Raw genomic sequence first — 17,144 nt, forward strand, 5'->3', positions numbered from 1 at the left:
TGACAATGTTTGCTCACTTTCCCAGATGATGTTATTGCCGCCGATGATGAATCCCACTGGCAGCACCGGGTCAGCTCCGGTTTCGACCGCCTGGTGGCCTTCGCCAGCACTGAATTGGATAAGACCAGGCGAAGCATTGATGGCGATACGGTTCCAGCTTCGATTAGTTGCAACACTTCGCCGGACTCTGGCATAACGCACAGCAGCAGCAACTCGGATGCTGTGCGCACGTTTTTGTCCACCTCCTCCAGCTCCTCGCAACTGGAGCTGCCCATTGGAAGCGGCGGCAGCAGCAGCAACAGTCTGTACAACCACCATGCCCAGCACAACATCAGCGGCAGTGGAAACAGCAATCATCCGCCGCAGCAGCCGCAGTTGCCGGCGCAGCACCAACAGCAGCAGCATCACCTGTCCGATCACCTGAGTGATAGTAGCATGAAATCTTCTGCATCCTCCTCGCTGCATGCTGGCAGCTCAGTAAAAACCGTGTCCCCGGTGGATCCCAGTGCCATCGAGTCGCCGCCGCTCTCCGACGTTGGATTGCCTAGAACTCCGAGTCCCAGTGCAGCCAGCGTAGCCACTCCGCCTTTGGCCAGCGGACCTTTGCTGTCTGGGGACCTAAGCGGCATACCGCTGAAGTACCAGCGTAAGTCGAAGAGCAGTTCGGAGAAGCACTACAAGAAGAAGTTCTGCGAACGGAACTGGGAGTACGACTGCGACGAGCTGCTGGCCTACTCCAACTCCAGTGCACCACCCACGGCAGCAGATGCGGCTGGAAACGGTCCACCGAACCTGCCTGTCGTCAATAATGTGGCAAACGCGCCTGCACCCCTTGTGAGCAAATCAGGAAAGTCGCCAAAGGAAAAATCATCTCCGCACCATAGCGGCTTCAATCATCAGCAGCAGCAGCACCACCACAAATCCTCCAAGTTCCGACCAAAGGGCAAGGACTGGGACTGGTCCATGGACAGTCGCAGCCAAACGGGCGACCTGCTGCACCCCAATAACAACATGAACATTAACAACAACTCAACCACCACAACGAGTAATTAATTTAGTAAACTAATTTAGTTCAATTTGCTGAATGGAAGGGAGGGATAACCAGAAAAGTATGCAATACTTTGATGCTTTTTAGCTTTTGTAAATGGATCGCGCTGGATCCTGTGAATTATACTGTATTTAATGAAGATTTTGTAATTTTAACTAAATGAATTGTGTATGCATAGCTAACTTATTGTATAGCCCAGCTCTTAAATTGCCTTGTTTTATTTAATTATTGCTATCCACAAGCTCTTTTATCACCAGTGTGTTTTTATTTCTTTGATAACTCTAATTAGACTAGGAAAGTTTTTCGTACTATATTTCTTTATAAGGTTGAACAGAAAACAAACCAACTGCTGATGAACAATGTTACTGACTTCTTTTTACCGTCTACCAACTATTATCATTATGTATTTAATTTGAATTATTGTTTAATTACGTTTGCCCATAAGTTGAGTGTTTTGTCTTTATTATTTTGAAATAAAACTGTAAACTAATTACACCGATTTTGTTTCTTTCGTTATTCATATTTCTTTGATTTGGCTATAATCGATTCTTTCAGAAACAAATGCTGTTACAGTTCTGCCAAGTTGAATTGGGACCAACCCCTAAATTTCAAAACCGTTCCTGCTTTCAAGTCGACGAAGATGTGTTAAAGGAACGTGGCTTCCACTATGTGAATGTATATAGAAATTAAATAAGTCAATGTTGCAAAAATTTCACATTACTTTTAGGGACTTTGCAACAGTATTTCAATATTTGATCAGCACTTTTACTACACAGAAAATGTATCCATATATGGCACAATCGATTTCCACTTATTTGTCAAATTATAAATTAAAACCGGTTTCTGATTTATTTATACTTTTTTGTTATAATTTCCGCCCGCATATAGGAACATAAGTATTTGAGGTACTGAGTGTGCTCAAACAGCAAGCAGATGATATACAAGTACTTTAACAGATTAATCGCAAAACAATAATTCTAAACTGAAGTAGAGGAAGTTAGATAACGTATACAAGCAACATGCATTCGCAACCGCAACAGCAGCAAAAGAAGCAGAACAACAAGTAACCTTATAAATTAATGAATTTTCCACCTCAGCGAGATAAACAACAATTTTATAAATTATATTATATTATAGCAGGCATATACAAAATATATACATATATATATTATATACGAGCGAGCAGTGTGGGAGCTAAAAATATCAGGAATCCAGTAAACCGAAAACAAAGAAATAAATGATTTACAAGCATTTAATAAACCAGCATAAACAACAAATATTTAGCAAAACATAAAGAACTATAAAACTTATATGATCAACAGTACTTATAGCGAATAATGGGAAATTCAAATGTGCTATTAGCGTAGTGAGTAATACGAGTAATAAAAGAGTAAATAAAAAATAACTATATTAATGAAACAAGTACATATGTACATCAAGGCGCAAAATGATTTTTATACGTAAAATATTATACTGATCCCGAGAAAAGTCGGAAAAGAATGTGGCGCAATAAACAAGAGTTGTAGCAAATGAAATATTATTTTGGCGCTATTAAAAATGTCATGTAAAATGCATATAAAATGAAATATTATTAATAGTTAAATTTACATGTAAAATTTACATAAAACAATAAACGAAGAACGTAAGAGTTACATTTTCTGAGAGTGAAAACGGAAAATACATTAAATGAGCACACACGCATATTAAAATTAAAGGTATTATTATGTATATTTAACAAACATTAATTGCATATTATTATTTTAAACTTAAACGTTTAATAAAAAATATTAAAGTATAATTACCGCAATTGCTAGTTTATTTAATATAGTTTGGAATGGAGGGGTCACTTTAAAGAGTCATTTCCGTCTGTCCCTCCGTTTCTACGCAAATTAGTTCCTCAGTTTTAAAGCTATCGGTTTGGACAATTATATGTTTTTTTTATATCTTTGGTGTTTTTTAATATATAAACTTATACGCTTGGGAATAACATTCCTCAATTAGTTATGAATTTCGAATTAAATTTGATCGAAATCGGACGATCGAGGAGAAACACCAAAGACATCATTTTGTATATTATTCTTCCACCAATTTTCCGATGGTTCGTTTGGCAGCTATATGATATAGTCATCCGATTTTAATAAAATTTAGTTCGAAAATCAGAACTAATAAAAAAAATTTTATTTCCAAGCGTAGGTTATATGTTAAAAAACACTAAAGATATATATACCCTCTGCAAGGGTATAAAAATTATATTTTTCGTGTTTTTAACATATAGCCTCCTACGCTTGGAAATAACATTTTTTAAATAGTTCTGAATTTCGAATTTATTTTGATAAAAATCGAACGACTATGTATATCATATAGCTGTAATAGGAAGAATCGGAAATGGGTGGGAAAATAATATGAAACAAACTATAGCTTCGATGTTTTTTGACATATTATTTCATAATATTGGGAATATCATTATTTATATATTTAAGAATTTCGAATTAAAATTAATAAAAATACAGTAAATTAAGCAGGTACAATCATCACCCTGCATTGTTGGGTCAGATTTATTTCGAGGGTTTCTGTAGTTATTAATTTTATAATTATTTATTGACTGACACCTAAACTGTAAAATATGTCCAGCATTTGCTTATGCCGATTTCCATAGATAACTACAGTGATCACTTAAAATTGATAAGCTGATCGGGAACTCAAATTTCCAGCCAGCGAAGAAGTAAAGAAAAGGAATGGTTCCAACATCTCTGAACGCCAACGGGCAGTCCCACCGAACCAATGAAATCGCATTCTTTCGTTTCTGTTATCTGTATTTTATGTCATTCAAATGTCTTATAAAAAAGTACAGTTTTGGTTCGTTTAACTTTAATGCATTGTTTCTGTATAATTGCATATATCTCATCTAAAGTGTTCCCGGTGACAATATGTTTTATTTATTTACCATACTTAGGGCTATTGCTATTGCTTACTCGTGTATTGTTGTTTGTTGTTCAAACGTACTGCGGGGTAAGTGGCGCTGCTTAAAAATAAATAATCGTTAATTGGTTTGCTTATTATTTTAGAATTTAGCTGACAATGTTTACTTTAGGCTATGGGTGCAGTTCTGGTAATTGAATCATTTTCTTGTTGACTATATAAGATCTACTGGTTGAATCTGTGGTTCTAACAAATTCATTTGATTCCCTATCCTTGGTTGTTGTAAATGAGTGTATATTTAATTATACTCGTATAACGTTCTATTAATCTATTTATGTTTTTCTTTGTTTTCACTTTTGTTTTTTTAAGCATTTTGTATGTTTGTATGAATATTTTGTTATGGTATATATTTGTTTTACAATAAAGCCTGAGGCACATTTATGATTTATGTTCTTTACATTTAAAAAAAAAATGTTCTGCTTTCGGGAGCGGAATCATTTGTTTTAGAACAAAAATAGGTTCGGGGTTTGTGTTTTACTTTGTTTTACAAACAAAATAACATTCATTTGCAATGTGAATTATTAATAGGAAGGTTTAAAGCTAAACTTTGTTCAAATCGCTAGAAAGAAACTAAACACTGGTAAACTGGGCACAAGAAACGACATTACAACTAGATATTCAGGCATTAGAAAACTTGAATTGCAGACATCATACAAAATACATTGAAAGCACAACTAAAGTAACTTGCGCAGATCGGACCGACCAGGCGCGAGCTAAACAAAAATAATAAACAAGTATAACAAACAAACACTTACGACTAGTCGAAGAATCAAAAGCGTTTAAAGTAGACAGTTAAAGATAGGTAAAGTGTAACAAAGAGAATATGTAGATCGGGGTTGGGTTAGTAAAATCGAAGGACCTCTCCCAGGAGGCCAATAAGTGAATGAACAATTGACGAAGCTCGTTACTCTTGATACCTCACAACACCATACAAACACACAATTAAATTTGACAATTTTGAACTGAGACTGATTCGCCGCGACCCCCTTTAAAATCCTTTTGGAAATCCCTCTAGAAATATATATATATATGCTTATATATGTACAGTCGGGGGTCGCAGGAAGACAAACTCGTCGAGCGCCGAGGTTTAGTTCTAAGTTCTAGATGTACATTCGTTTACAGATACGTTTTGTAAATTTGTTTCGTTTTTAAAACCGCTGCACACGTTTCCTTCATTCAGACTTTAAGTTCGTTTCATTTGTAATGTTGTTCAACAATAAAACTATGTAACTACATACAGCAAGGGCACCCGCCATCGTCATCTGTGTGTTATTGTTAATGTTAATATTTAGTAATTATAACAATATGCAAATTGCATACATACAACGAGGGCCTGAGGGTAATGTTAGACTACAGAAGTCGGCTCAAGCACAAACCTCTAATGCTGTTGGACACTTCTTGAAACCAATTAGAGGCACAGTTAAGCTGTTGATTAGTTAAGACAGAGGGAAGATAGGATTTTGTTGAATTTTACTTAGCTAGCGAGTGGCACGAAGAGAAAGCTCATGTGAGGACGATTTCACATGTTCATGTTCCAGTCTCTGAATCTACATAACCGAGACCAGAACAATTGCAATCGACATTTTAGATAACACAATTACAGAGACATCATTCGGCAGCAAGCAGAAGATTGGAGGTTCTATAATTGGTCGACATGCTGCAGCAGACATGCCACCACATTAGCGTCCTCCTTTGCAGCCGACTGGACTTCGTCCCCCTCCACCTCATCAGTGTTCTGCCGCTCTGATATTTTGATCTCCTGAGCTTTCTCTTCATGCAAATCCTAAAAGTCGTCGAGTATGCCAGGTACACCGATTATCGCCTCGACCACATCGGCACTGCCTGGCGCACTGTCATCTATGAGGGTGTCCGTGCTTAGAGCCAAAGTAGGATCCGTAGCACCTCCCGCAGCAAAGGCGGATGAAGGCAAGCAATCGATGGTGTTGCCGTTTATAAGATAATCGCGATGCACATCTGCAGGACTGTAGCGGAAACGGTGTGTTGCGATCGGCGTCGTTGGCATGGACTTGGATATGTCCAGTGGATTGCGGGCACTGTAAGAATGTGCGCCGTAGCCCAACTGGCTACTATTGGCCGTTGATCCTTCCCAGTTAAAGGTGTCCGCGATAGCGAAGAAACCATTTCCAGCTCCGGAACTGCCTCCATTTCCAATTCCTAAGACTCCTCCACCACTGGCTGTTGTACCTGCACCTCCATTCAATGATGCAAGGCTATTTTGCTGCTGGTGGGGCAGCGGAGTTGAGGGCACCGATCGCGAAACTATTCCTGCAGACCCGCCGCTGCTGTAGCCGGAGGATGAGCCCGCCGAGGAGCTGCACGTGGTGGCCGTCTGTTGCGTCATGCTATTAAACTTTCTGTTAAAATTGGGCGAGAGCAGAGAACTCACGCCCACCTCCTCGTAAAGCAATCCTGCTTCGTTAAGCGGCGCAGACTGCTGACTGTTGCTGTTCTCCGAGTAAAAATTCAAACTAGGTGATTGTTGGCTGCTCCTCCGTTGCAACTGAGACAACGGCACCGATTGTGAGCGTTGCATCTCTGACGAATCCAGGTCATTTGCTCCCGTGAGCGCCAGACTCGTCTCTAGGTCCATAGAGTTTTGGTTGACCAGCGGGTCGGCACTGTGGCTGCTGTCCGCAAAGTTGGACAAATTCCCGCCGCCCAATGACCAGTTTCCACCTGACCACTGCTGAAAAAGCGATGGACTCGGTGGAGCGGAGGCAGACGTGCTTGTCGGATAGCTATACACATAGCCTCGACCCTTGCGATGAGCTCCAATCATGGGATCACGGTTGTCGCAGTCTAGCGATTGTTGTTTGCTCAATATGTTGGGTCTTTGCCTCATCCTAGTCAACCCCGGACTGGCGAAGCAATTTTGACTGGACACTGCCGTTCCTGCCGCTGCTGTTGTCGCCGATGATCCATTGGTATTTGGTGAAATGGGCAGGAAAATGCAGTTCTTGTTGCTACCGTTGCTTGAGGCGTTGCTGAGGCTGATTTTTCTCTTGTTGTTGCTAATAATCGGCAGCTGCTTGGAACGCTGCAACTGCTGCTGCAGGTTCTGTTGCTGATGTTGCTGTTGATGCTTTTTTGACATTAGGGCCAGAGACGCTGAGGCAGAACCCACTGCAGCCTGTCCGTGCGGCATCGAAGGCGCTGGCACCGGCGCCAGCATCGCTGCTGCAGCGGCGACGACAGCTGCTCCGCGACCGGGAGCAGGCATCGCCTCCGGCGCAGAGCCCATCGTCGTTGGCTCTTGTGGATTCCTATTCTGTTCGGCAGCATCCAAGGAATTCAGTTGTTTTTCCTCAGCGTCTCCCATCTGAAAATATTGGAGCAGCTCGTTGTCGGGCTCCTCGGAGTTCTCTTCATCCTCGCCAGGCAGAAAGTAGTCATCCAGTTCATGCTTGTCCATGTTACAGATGCTGATAACTCGCTCTCTAGGCAATCCCAGATTCTCGGGCAGTCCGGAATCTTCGGTAGCCGCTGCCAAGGCGGCATTCTCCGCAGCCATTAAACGTTTGGCCCTCAGGATCATCATTTGGTTTCGGGAGGCTACTTTGGGAATGGTGTCCACGCTGCTTGACGGGCTCACTGAACTTGAGTTCATCATCTGTGAGGGCGGGCCCATGGAAAGTCCCGGTCCTGGAACTGGGGAATTTCCAGAGCTCGGCGGCGGGGGCGTGGCCGAGGTGGTAGTGATTGTTGGAGGAACCAGTAGACCACCACCGCCCGTTGTCCCGCTGCTTGGTGAGTTGGCCCAGAACCCTTTCGTCTGCTGCGCCTTTAAGACCTTCTTGCAAAAAATGTTGGAGGTGTAGTCTTCCACCTCGTCCTTGATGACTATTCCCGTGGGTGAGGCTTCCTGCCGGGTGAGCACTGCGGCCGGAGAGCCCATCTCCAAAATTTTCGGCGTAAGGTTGCGCACAGCGCTGCTGCTCCGCTGATCTGTGGCCAGGTTCATTGGCGTGACCTGTTGCAGGTAGCCTATAGGCGGTTGCTGGAGCTGGATGGGTGAATCTATGATCTCCTGCTTGATCTTCATTAGTTGTTCGTCACTGGCCTCCTGGCTGCTGCCCGCGTCCTGACCAGTAACTAATTGATTGCAGCTGGACTCCGAGGATGTGGAGCCTTTGCGTTTCTTTTTACGTCGCTTCTTCAGGGGGCCAATGTCCTTTAAAGGGAAATACTATTAGGAATCTCTTGATCAGAAATTTGTTATCACTTACCGCCAAAACCCTCTTTTCCTTGGGTTCACGGGGTGTGTATTTTTTTGCGGAAACTGTTGCATTGTTGCTCCTGATGCGGGCGCTTAGGTCCGCCACGCTTTCTAGCTTAGTGTTTAGCAACTTTTCTGCCCAGCTGCGCACCACATCCCAGCATTCAGAATCACCTCCGGCAGTCGGTAATCCACCTAAGCATGATGCGTTTGGCGGCTGAGTGGAATCGGCAGTGCTATCGCCCCCTAAGGTCTGCTCCGTCTTGCACAGCTGAGGGAGTTGTGGGGGAGTCAGCTTGGTCGTCTTCCGCATTGCCGCATAGCAGTAGCGAGAGTTGCCCCGCGTTCCGAGTCTCCGAGGACGCACGCCTGGAAAGACCTGCTTCATAACCTTACCGAAATCTGCCGTGGAAAGAGGTTTGATGCTGAGGCGTTCGCAATATACTCTGTGTAAAAGAAAATAGTAATTATTTGTAACATCTTATTAGGTAAATTTTCATTATTTGTAGTTAAAAAAAAGGATGAATTTTTCCATGAATTTTGTTGAATTCTTAGTCTTAGCATGGCTATTACAAGGCCATAATGAATATTTATTACTACATATATAAAATAGACAATATAAATCAGTATTAAAACTACTCAGTTCAATTGCTTTTTCTTGGGGGGATCTATTCCAATTTGACTGAAAGCTGACCCAAAATAATACTTACATGTAATCGTTGTACACATCTTGCTTGGGTATGGACACCTGCGCATCATGCTCCAGATGGGAACGCACCCAATTGATGGTGTGGTTAATTTCCGAGCGTGTTCCCAGGGGGTTCTGAGGCTGCCGCAATGGATCTGTGTCCGCACACTCGCCCGGCAATCGAAGATAAAGGAATAGCTTCTCAATGGGCTTCAATCCGGAGACTCGTTCAAGAATCTGCGAGATCTGCAGCTTGGAATTGTCGCTGAAAAGGAAGAAGCACGTCAATTAAAAAGGGAAGCCCAGATCTTTGGCTTTTTTGGTTACTCACTCCAAGCTGGCCTCAATCACTTGCTGCACTCTTCGCATCTTCTCCTCACTTGGCACTGCAGCCCCCGCTGAGTTCGAGCTTCCTAAAGCATTCATCACATTCTCAGCAATAGTGGAGTTGATCACTCCACTGGCCGCTGGCACGCTCTCATTGGGATGGCGCTGGCCACTTATTGTGGGAGCCGAAGGAGCAGCTGCTGCTGGACTTGTGGTGACTGGTACTGATACCGTTGACACTCCTCCAGCGGCTCCGCCCATAGCGTGCATGATCTTGCCCAGACCCAGTTGCTGGGCTGTGTTGAAGGTGAAGGCATTGGCGAAGGCCAGACCGGCAGCAGCGTTTCCCGCTGCTGTGGCAAAGGGGTTCGGGGAGAGCACGGAAGTGGAGACTGGACCACTGCCGCCGGCGGCGTTGGGAAACGGAGGCGGCACGAAGCCGCTGGGCGTGGCTACAGGTACAGGTACATGGGTGTGGCTCGTGGGCGAGATCTGGGCGGCGGCAGGAGCTCCTCCGCCAGGGCCCACGGGCGTAATGGTCAAGGGTGAGGCCTTGGCATGGATAGCAGGTCCTTGAAATCGGTTTGCATTGTAGACAATATCAGCAGGCTGTAGGTTGCAGTTGCCATAGGGATTGGCATTGGGTTTCTGGAGAGGAAGCGCTACGGGAATAGGTAGATTTATGGGGATGGAATTGGAGGCTTGTGCTGATGCTGCTGGCGCCGCTGATTTCATCCACTGCGCACCCAGCTGGCCGTGCTTCTCGGACATGTTAGGTGCTAGTGCTAGCGGCGCCTCCGTTTCCCTCCGCCTGCTGCTGCTCCTTCGCTGTTGTTGTTGCTGCTGTGGTTTCTGGCCAAGATTAGGGGCGCTTCCGCTGGCAGGTTACGTAGCTGTGTGCGTGCCTGTGTGCTGGGCTGCGTGCGATTGAGTGTGTGTGCTTTAGGAGATGGAGATTGCCGAGTCGATAACTGGCGCGACGAACATTTTGACGGCTGCGACGGACGAAGATACGGATGCCAGATAATGTTGCTTTCCCATTTTCCCCTCGGGCGGGGGCGCTGGGCGTGGGGCGTGAAAAGTGCGTGGCCTTCTCTACTGCCGACGAGCATTCGATTTTCCCAGATACGCACCGATCGAAGCGAAATAATCCATTTTTTACGAGAGAGATAAGGAATATCTTGCGTTCTGCGTCTCGAAAAATATGCGGCGTTGCCAGATCGTCGCGGCGCAATATGAACCTTTTTTTGCCACGACTTCCGAATGTAAACACGGTGTTGTATTCGCAAATTTTTTATAAAAAATGTGTTTGCTTAATCCTTATTTGGGTGTAAATACGTGATTAATTTAAAAACAATTCGCTATTGATTAAGAACCTGCAGCATGAGCCTTTTAATAAACTTGCTGCTATCGTTATCGCTACTGTTTCGGGGAACCAAACTAATGAACTAGTTCATAATATGTTTTACCACAATTTTGTTACTAAATAATATTTTCCAGTAGTATAAAGCTATTTATAAATTTATTCTCAATTTAGTAAACGCTTGATTGGTCGGTGAAATCTATAAATTTGTTGTATTATTATATGTTTTATTTATATAAGATTAAAAAACAAAGGGGAAACTAAAGAATTACCATAAGATTAAAGCAAGGTGCTACCGTAATTGACTATAATACTACATGTTATCATATACTTTTTAAAACAAAACCATATAATTTTGTATAATTTGCCAACCCATTTGCACTGCTGCGCGTACCAGAGAAATGAATCACTGTGCAGCGAGATGTGTTTCTGTATCCCTGGCAAATAAAATGGCGATGCCTCTGCGTTTCTTTTTTCAGTCGCTTTACACAACACTTCAGCAACACAAATTTTAACACTAAAATACTGTGCGAGCGGTTCTTTTAATTAAATTGCGAGTAGAAACCAAGGATGCGCGGCGCACTTACACCACAAACCTGCCGGGTCTGCCTGGAGCCCAGTGTGCGACTGCAGCGCCTGGACGAGTGCCGCGAAGAGGGCGAGGAGACGCCGAACGAGATGTTGATCCAACTCCTGGGTGACTCGTACAGCAAGGTGAGTGCCACTCGCATCCTGGCAAGGATCACACTGACCACATTACGGAACCACCATCCACAGCTCAACGACAGGGAACAGATCCCGGACGGCATCTGCAAGTCCTGCAAGGTGGAGCTCAACATGGCCTACCAGTTCCGCGAGAAGGCGCTGCGCAAGCAGGCCGAGATCGAGGACTACTGTCGGGAACTCGGCTGGATAGACGATGCCGATGAGATGCTGATCAAGGAGGAGGAGGGCACGCAGCAGCAATGCGACGAGGATATGTATATTCTGGAGGAGACCACCACTGGGGAGGAGGAGCAACACGACGCAAAGGTGCAGGAGGAGTACCTAGAGGTGGATGCCAGCGAGCAGCAGGAGTGCATGGGCGACACCATTGAGTACCTGGAGGAGAACTACACCATCGACATGAACCCCGACCAGAGTGAGGTCGTCTTGGAGGCCGAGAAGCAGTACGAGGAGACTCCCTCCCAGCAACTGGCTCTTCAGGAGGCGGCAAAGGCCAGCCTGAAAGCCCGCCGCAGTCGCATTCGCCGTGGCATGAACTCTCTGACCACATCCGACGGCACCGAGAAGGGCGGCTACATCTGCGACGTCTGCGGAAACTTCTATGAGAAGCGCGGCCGGATGATGGAGCACCGCCGGCGCCATGACGCAGTCTGCCAGTATGCATGCGAGTAAGTTCAGATGGTACAGCACTTTAATATCAGTTATAAGTGGAACTAAACAACATTAGTAGTTAATTTTACGGAATATCTACCTAAAAGTCCTCTTTAATATCTTAAACTCAACAATTTTTTAGTGTGTATCTAGTTTACTAGAAGAGTGACACCTTATTCGCATTTTAAGTTATGAGAAGTAAATGTAAAATTATTTTTACGCAACTTAGACTTACACAGTATTAATATTTTTCGATTTCTCTCACTCATGTGTTAAATTAAAACAATAGAAAAAAAAATCTCTTCTACAAATAACACAACGCCTTTACCTTTGCAGACTGTGTGATGCCAAGTTCCAGGTGCGCGAGCAGCTGAGGAAGCACATGTACTCCCACACGGGCAGCAAACCTTATAAATGCAGCTTCTGCAGCCGACAGTTCTTCTACGAGAGTGTCCTGAAGTCCCATGAAAAGTGAGTATTGCAGTAAAATTATTGTGGTTTCTGGAAACTACGAAGCATCTGAATAGTAGCGTAAAATTGCTTCCTCTAGAAATTACCTCTAATTTATTTCGATTATCTAATTGCCCACCTCCATATAGTGTTCACCGTGGCATCAAGCCTTACGTCTGCAAGGTGTGCGATAAAGCTTTCGCCTACGCTCACTCTCTGACCAAACACGAGCTCATCCATACGGACATCAAGCTGTATCGATGCGAGTATTGCCACAAGGACTTCCGCTTGCTGCATCACATGCGTCAGCACGAGGAGACCAAGCTGCACCAGAACGCAGTGATGCTGGCCGAGAACATGAAGGTGGAAATGGTGGCTGAGGAAGAGGACGCGCACGAGATCAGAATTGAAGCTCATTGACGCAATACACTTAAAAAGATCTTTGTTTAATTTTTATATAACACTGTATAATTCCCAAGTTTTATCCCACAAAACTCTTAGTCCTACCTTCAACGCTAGCTATAGCTCTTCTTTTAGGAACTTGATTCGTATAAAATAAGAGTTATTTTTGTTAGAACGATTATATTAAGCTATTTCTGATATTAAAGTTTTTGGCGAAAATAACTTGTCTGGTCGACTACCGAAAAATTATTATTCTGTGATACCAATTTCTATGAGAAATGAGGTACGTGGGAGTGGTTTGCTGAGACATTAATACATCATGTCATTTAATTTAACCATATGCTTTTTAAGGCTCATTATTTGGGTCATGAATTGAGTTGCCCAGGGAGCTAAAATCACAACGATGTTGAAGTGCCGGGAAATATTCGCGTTTGTTTATTTGTTCAATCAATGTTTGGGGAGTGTGTGTGCGTGCGGGAGTTATTCTGAAAATTATGCAATAAATATGGGTGGCTACATGTCGCGAGAAAATAAAATGAAATTGGGAAAAAACCCAATTTGCACCGAGCGCATACAAAACACGAGCGAATGTACGTACAATATCAAAGGAAGTTACGTTTTTTTTCATTGCCCGCTGTCTCTTTTTTTAGGTCCCCCGTGTATTTTACCACTCTAGTGCAAACAAAAAAGTTCTTATGGACACGGGAAAGCCTTTTCGCACCCTGGGGTTTTGTATTTGATTACAGGGGGTGCTACACTAAAAACTATTTTTTATGGTAAATATAATCAATACAGAAACTAAAACTGAAGAAAAAAATAATCAAATTAAATTATAATATTTTTAGAGCTAAAAATAAAATAATGTTTTTTTTTAATATCTGTTACTGTTTGCTGAAATAAAGGAGAATTTCTTTGTAGAACGAAACATTTTTATTTGTCCTTTATCGATTTTCCGTCTTTAAATTATACCCCTGGCGACAAAATTATCGTCTCACTCCGTTTCTTCCACTCCTCCAAACAGTCCCTTTCTGGTGTAGCCATCAGTACCTTCTTTGATTTTTTACCTCAAACAGTATTCCGTCCTAAAAGTTTGTACAGTAGATATTGTTCATCTCGACAATATCTCATCGAAGCACTGTTCTCATAATCATTTTAAAATCGGTACATTTTCAAAAATTACATTTTTTGGCCGGACCGCATTTTTATTTTTCTGAGTGTCGGACAGGGGGAGTTTAGGAGTACGGGAAAACCAATTCAAACAAATTTGCACGCGATTTGACATGTCGAATCCATAAAAGCGCTTCAAACGATTGGATTATGGGTGTGAACGTCGAGCCACAGCCACAGCCAGCCAAACTCAATTGCCAAATTGAGATTCGCCCTTTTAAACTGATTACGAGCCAGTCCAGGCTATCAATTGCAAATTTATATCTCCCAAACCAACGGAAAAACCCTTTTCAGGCGCTCACCTCCGTCCTTGACCTGGCCATGACTTTCCATTTGTTGAAATCGACTTGGAAAGTCGGGACTTGGCTCATCACGCAAGTCCCGCCACCTTTTTTGTGGCAAACAAATCAGTAAGTTTACGAGCTGAATTGCAAATTCCGCGTTGGCATTGGAAAATCTTCGAGAGTTTTTCTCAAGGAGCAGGTGGAAAAGTCAAAGAACTTTTTGTTCGCCAACATAACTTTTCAAAAATAGATTTTTAGGTAGTAAACTTACGGATCAATGGGTAAACAAAATACATTTTTAATAAAGCTGCATAGAAAATTAGATGGGCATGTCCTAATCAGATTGAAGGTAAAAACATTGCAATAAAGGTTCTTGCGGGTTGTTTGGTGAGAGATAGGAATTCTCCAAATATTTAATGTAGTGTTTTGTTATTAACAAATATTTAACAATTTTTTTTATTTTATACCGTCAAGGGTTTTGGGCATACATTGGTTTACCCTTTCAGAGAGTATATTGACTTCAGTAGGAAGTTTGCAACACATTGAAGGAGACGTTTCCGACCCCATAAAGTATATGTATTCTCGATCAGCATCACTAGACTAGTTGATCTAGGCATGTCCGGCTCCTTCACTGCGTTGCAAGCTTCTGGCTGAAATCATTATACCCTCTGCAAGGGTATAAATAGTATATCTTCGGTGCTTTTATATATATAACCTCCTACGCTTTTAAGTAACATTAAATTGAATTAATGAAATAATTTTGAATTTCAAATTAAATTTTTTCAAAATCGGATGACTTTATCATATATGTAGCTGTCATAGGAACGATCGGAAAATGGGTGGGAAAATAATATGAAACAAATTATAGCTTAGGGGCTTTTTGAAATATTAACTTATAATATTGGGAATATAATTCTTTATATTTTTAAGAATTTCGAATTCAATTTAATAAAAATCGGAAAAATCGGAAAAGAATGGAATTTTTTATTAATATCACTGAAGTCAGCAACAATTCTTAAAAATTTCACATGGTGTTACTGAAGTTGATTATTTCTTGTAACTGCAAGGGTACACAAATTATAACTATCTTAGTTTATAATTATCTTAGTCTTTGTGGAGCTTGAACATACGAGTATTTTTATAAAATGAAATGAAGGATAGGTACTGCAAAATTGCATTTTCTGCCTCATATACTGCATCTCGGTGTGTTTGAGTGTCAATGTCAAGGGGCTTAGGCGAAAGTTGAGAAAGCAACTCGGGCCACTCGTCTTTATCTACAACTGTCGCTCGACCCCGTCAAATATTCTGCATAATTCATGTATTTTATTAAAAGAAAATGCAAAACCAACTTCGAATCGAGATAGCACCCCATCCAGCCTTTCCCAACCCACTTGTTCAAAACTGGGGCGAGTGCTTGTCAAATGGCAGCTGTAAACTAAATGCTTTATATTCATTTATTCCGGAGCATAAACAATGTGAACATACTCGACAAACCGGAAGACTTGATGAGCTCCTTGTGCCTGGATATGTACGTGGGTGGTGCAGCACAGAATGTGTGTGTAAGTTTGCATAATGTTGTGACTGCCATGGTTAATGCATGTGCAACAGGATGCTCTTCCATTTGCGGTTGCCTCATCTAAGGAAATTAGTTGCTCATAGTCGGGGCTTCCGTCAGAGAAGGTGGTTGGGAGTGGGAAAGGACCCTGTTGTGCAATTCATTTACACGATTTTATGCAGAATAACATAGTTCATTTATTTGCTTGGCGACTTAAATAATGAAACATATTTGACATACATATTAAATCAATAAAAGAAAGTTTTTGGGGGTTCAGACAAAAAGTCAACAAAAAATTGGTTATGAATAGATGAAAAACAGAATAAATTTACAGATTTGTACAAAGTATTGCACTTCAGGTGAGTTTTCCGACTAAACAATGAAAAAAGCAAGTCGTCGGTCCTGAAAAGACTAGAAAAAGCAGCTGTTGTTCTCAGAGAGTTTTTGACATTTTTATTTTTAAAACGTGCAGACTTTGTACTTCACTTTAGATGCTTTCATTGTATATTACATTTTAAATTTTTATCGATATCACATGAAAGCACCTTAAAATGAAGGAACAAAAGTTTTAATTCTGCATACAAAGGCATATTCTATTGCAGAGCGACAAATAAAAAGTGTATTTAAAAGTATTCTTTATAAAATTTGATGTTATAACTACATTATGATGTGTTCAATATTTTTTTTTAACTTTTAAAACTTTAAGTACGATTAGGGCTTCTAATATTTCATTTATTGCAATAAAATTGTAGAATTCAGATTTAAAGATAGTAAAACTTCCAAAACATCTCTTTACTTAAGAATTGTTTATTATTAATGTTTCGTATTTTACAAATTTTAAAAAAATTTTCAAAGTTAAACAAAAGTTTATTAATTTTTTCTGAGGCAGTCAACTTTCAAGTAGAATAAAATTAAATTGATTAGCAGAATGTTTATATTTCTTTTTTGGGTCTATGGTATTCAATAAATTTTTCTGTGATCAAGAAATACTTTTGCAACTCATCTTGGCTATTTTATATCTGGCGAGAATGACTAGATCGTGATAGAGTATTTCATTTTGTATTCACGGTCTGTAAATAACACTTACTGAACTTTATTTTGATTAGAAAAATCGACTAGATCGACATACGCGAAAAATTGGTTTTTTATTTTGTCAAAAGAAATAAAAATCAGAAATATCATTATTTTTGATTTTTATTTTTTCGCTCAGGAATTTTAATATTTTTTTATTTTTATAATGAAACTGAAAACTAATTATTATTTCTGA

General features: G+C 41.5%; 3 protein-coding genes across 5 annotated transcripts in view; 2 read left to right on the forward strand and 1 right to left on the reverse strand.

Annotated features, from left to right (window-relative positions):
- The window catches only part of LOC108027192 (histone-lysine N-methyltransferase, H3 lysine-79 specific), a 40,947-nt gene extending 39,400 nt beyond the window's left edge, over positions 1-1,547 (forward strand). For 2 of the 3 annotated variants that reach the window (XM_050888818.1, XM_017098494.3), the window contains one exon: positions 26-1,547. In XM_050888818.1, the coding sequence (XP_050744775.1) occupies positions 26-1,053 (1,028 nt within the window). In that variant the 3' untranslated portion in view covers positions 1,054-1,547. The remainder of the gene's footprint in view (positions 1-25) is intronic. The other variant, XR_001768314.3, reaches the window with a different exon arrangement.
- A 2,293-nt stretch (positions 1,548-3,840) lies between these two features.
- On the reverse strand, positions 3,841-10,499 carry LOC108027306 (uncharacterized). Its single transcript, XM_017098699.3, has 4 exons — positions 9,284-10,499; positions 8,975-9,217; positions 8,275-8,710; positions 3,841-8,219 (listed from the first exon to the last, which is right to left on the reverse strand). Exons 1-4 carry the CDS (start codon positions 10,048-10,050, stop codon positions 5,811-5,813), a joined length of 3,855 nt encoding a protein of 1,284 aa, XP_016954188.1. The 5' UTR covers positions 10,051-10,499; the 3' UTR covers positions 3,841-5,810.
- Positions 10,500-11,083: 584 nt separating this feature from the next.
- Positions 11,084-13,093, forward strand: LOC108027443 (zinc finger protein 454). Its single transcript, XM_017098895.3, has 4 exons — positions 11,084-11,356; positions 11,420-12,036; positions 12,356-12,490; positions 12,619-13,093. Exons 1-4 carry the CDS (start codon positions 11,213-11,215, stop codon positions 12,887-12,889), a joined length of 1,167 nt encoding a protein of 388 aa, XP_016954384.1. The 5' UTR covers positions 11,084-11,212; the 3' UTR covers positions 12,890-13,093.
- The last annotated feature ends 4,051 nt before the right edge of the window (positions 13,094-17,144 follow it).

This window comes from Drosophila biarmipes, chromosome 3R (assembly GCF_025231255.1).
Source record: "Drosophila biarmipes strain raj3 chromosome 3R, RU_DBia_V1.1, whole genome shotgun sequence".
Lineage (NCBI taxonomy): Eukaryota > Metazoa > Arthropoda > Insecta > Diptera > Drosophilidae > Drosophila > Drosophila biarmipes.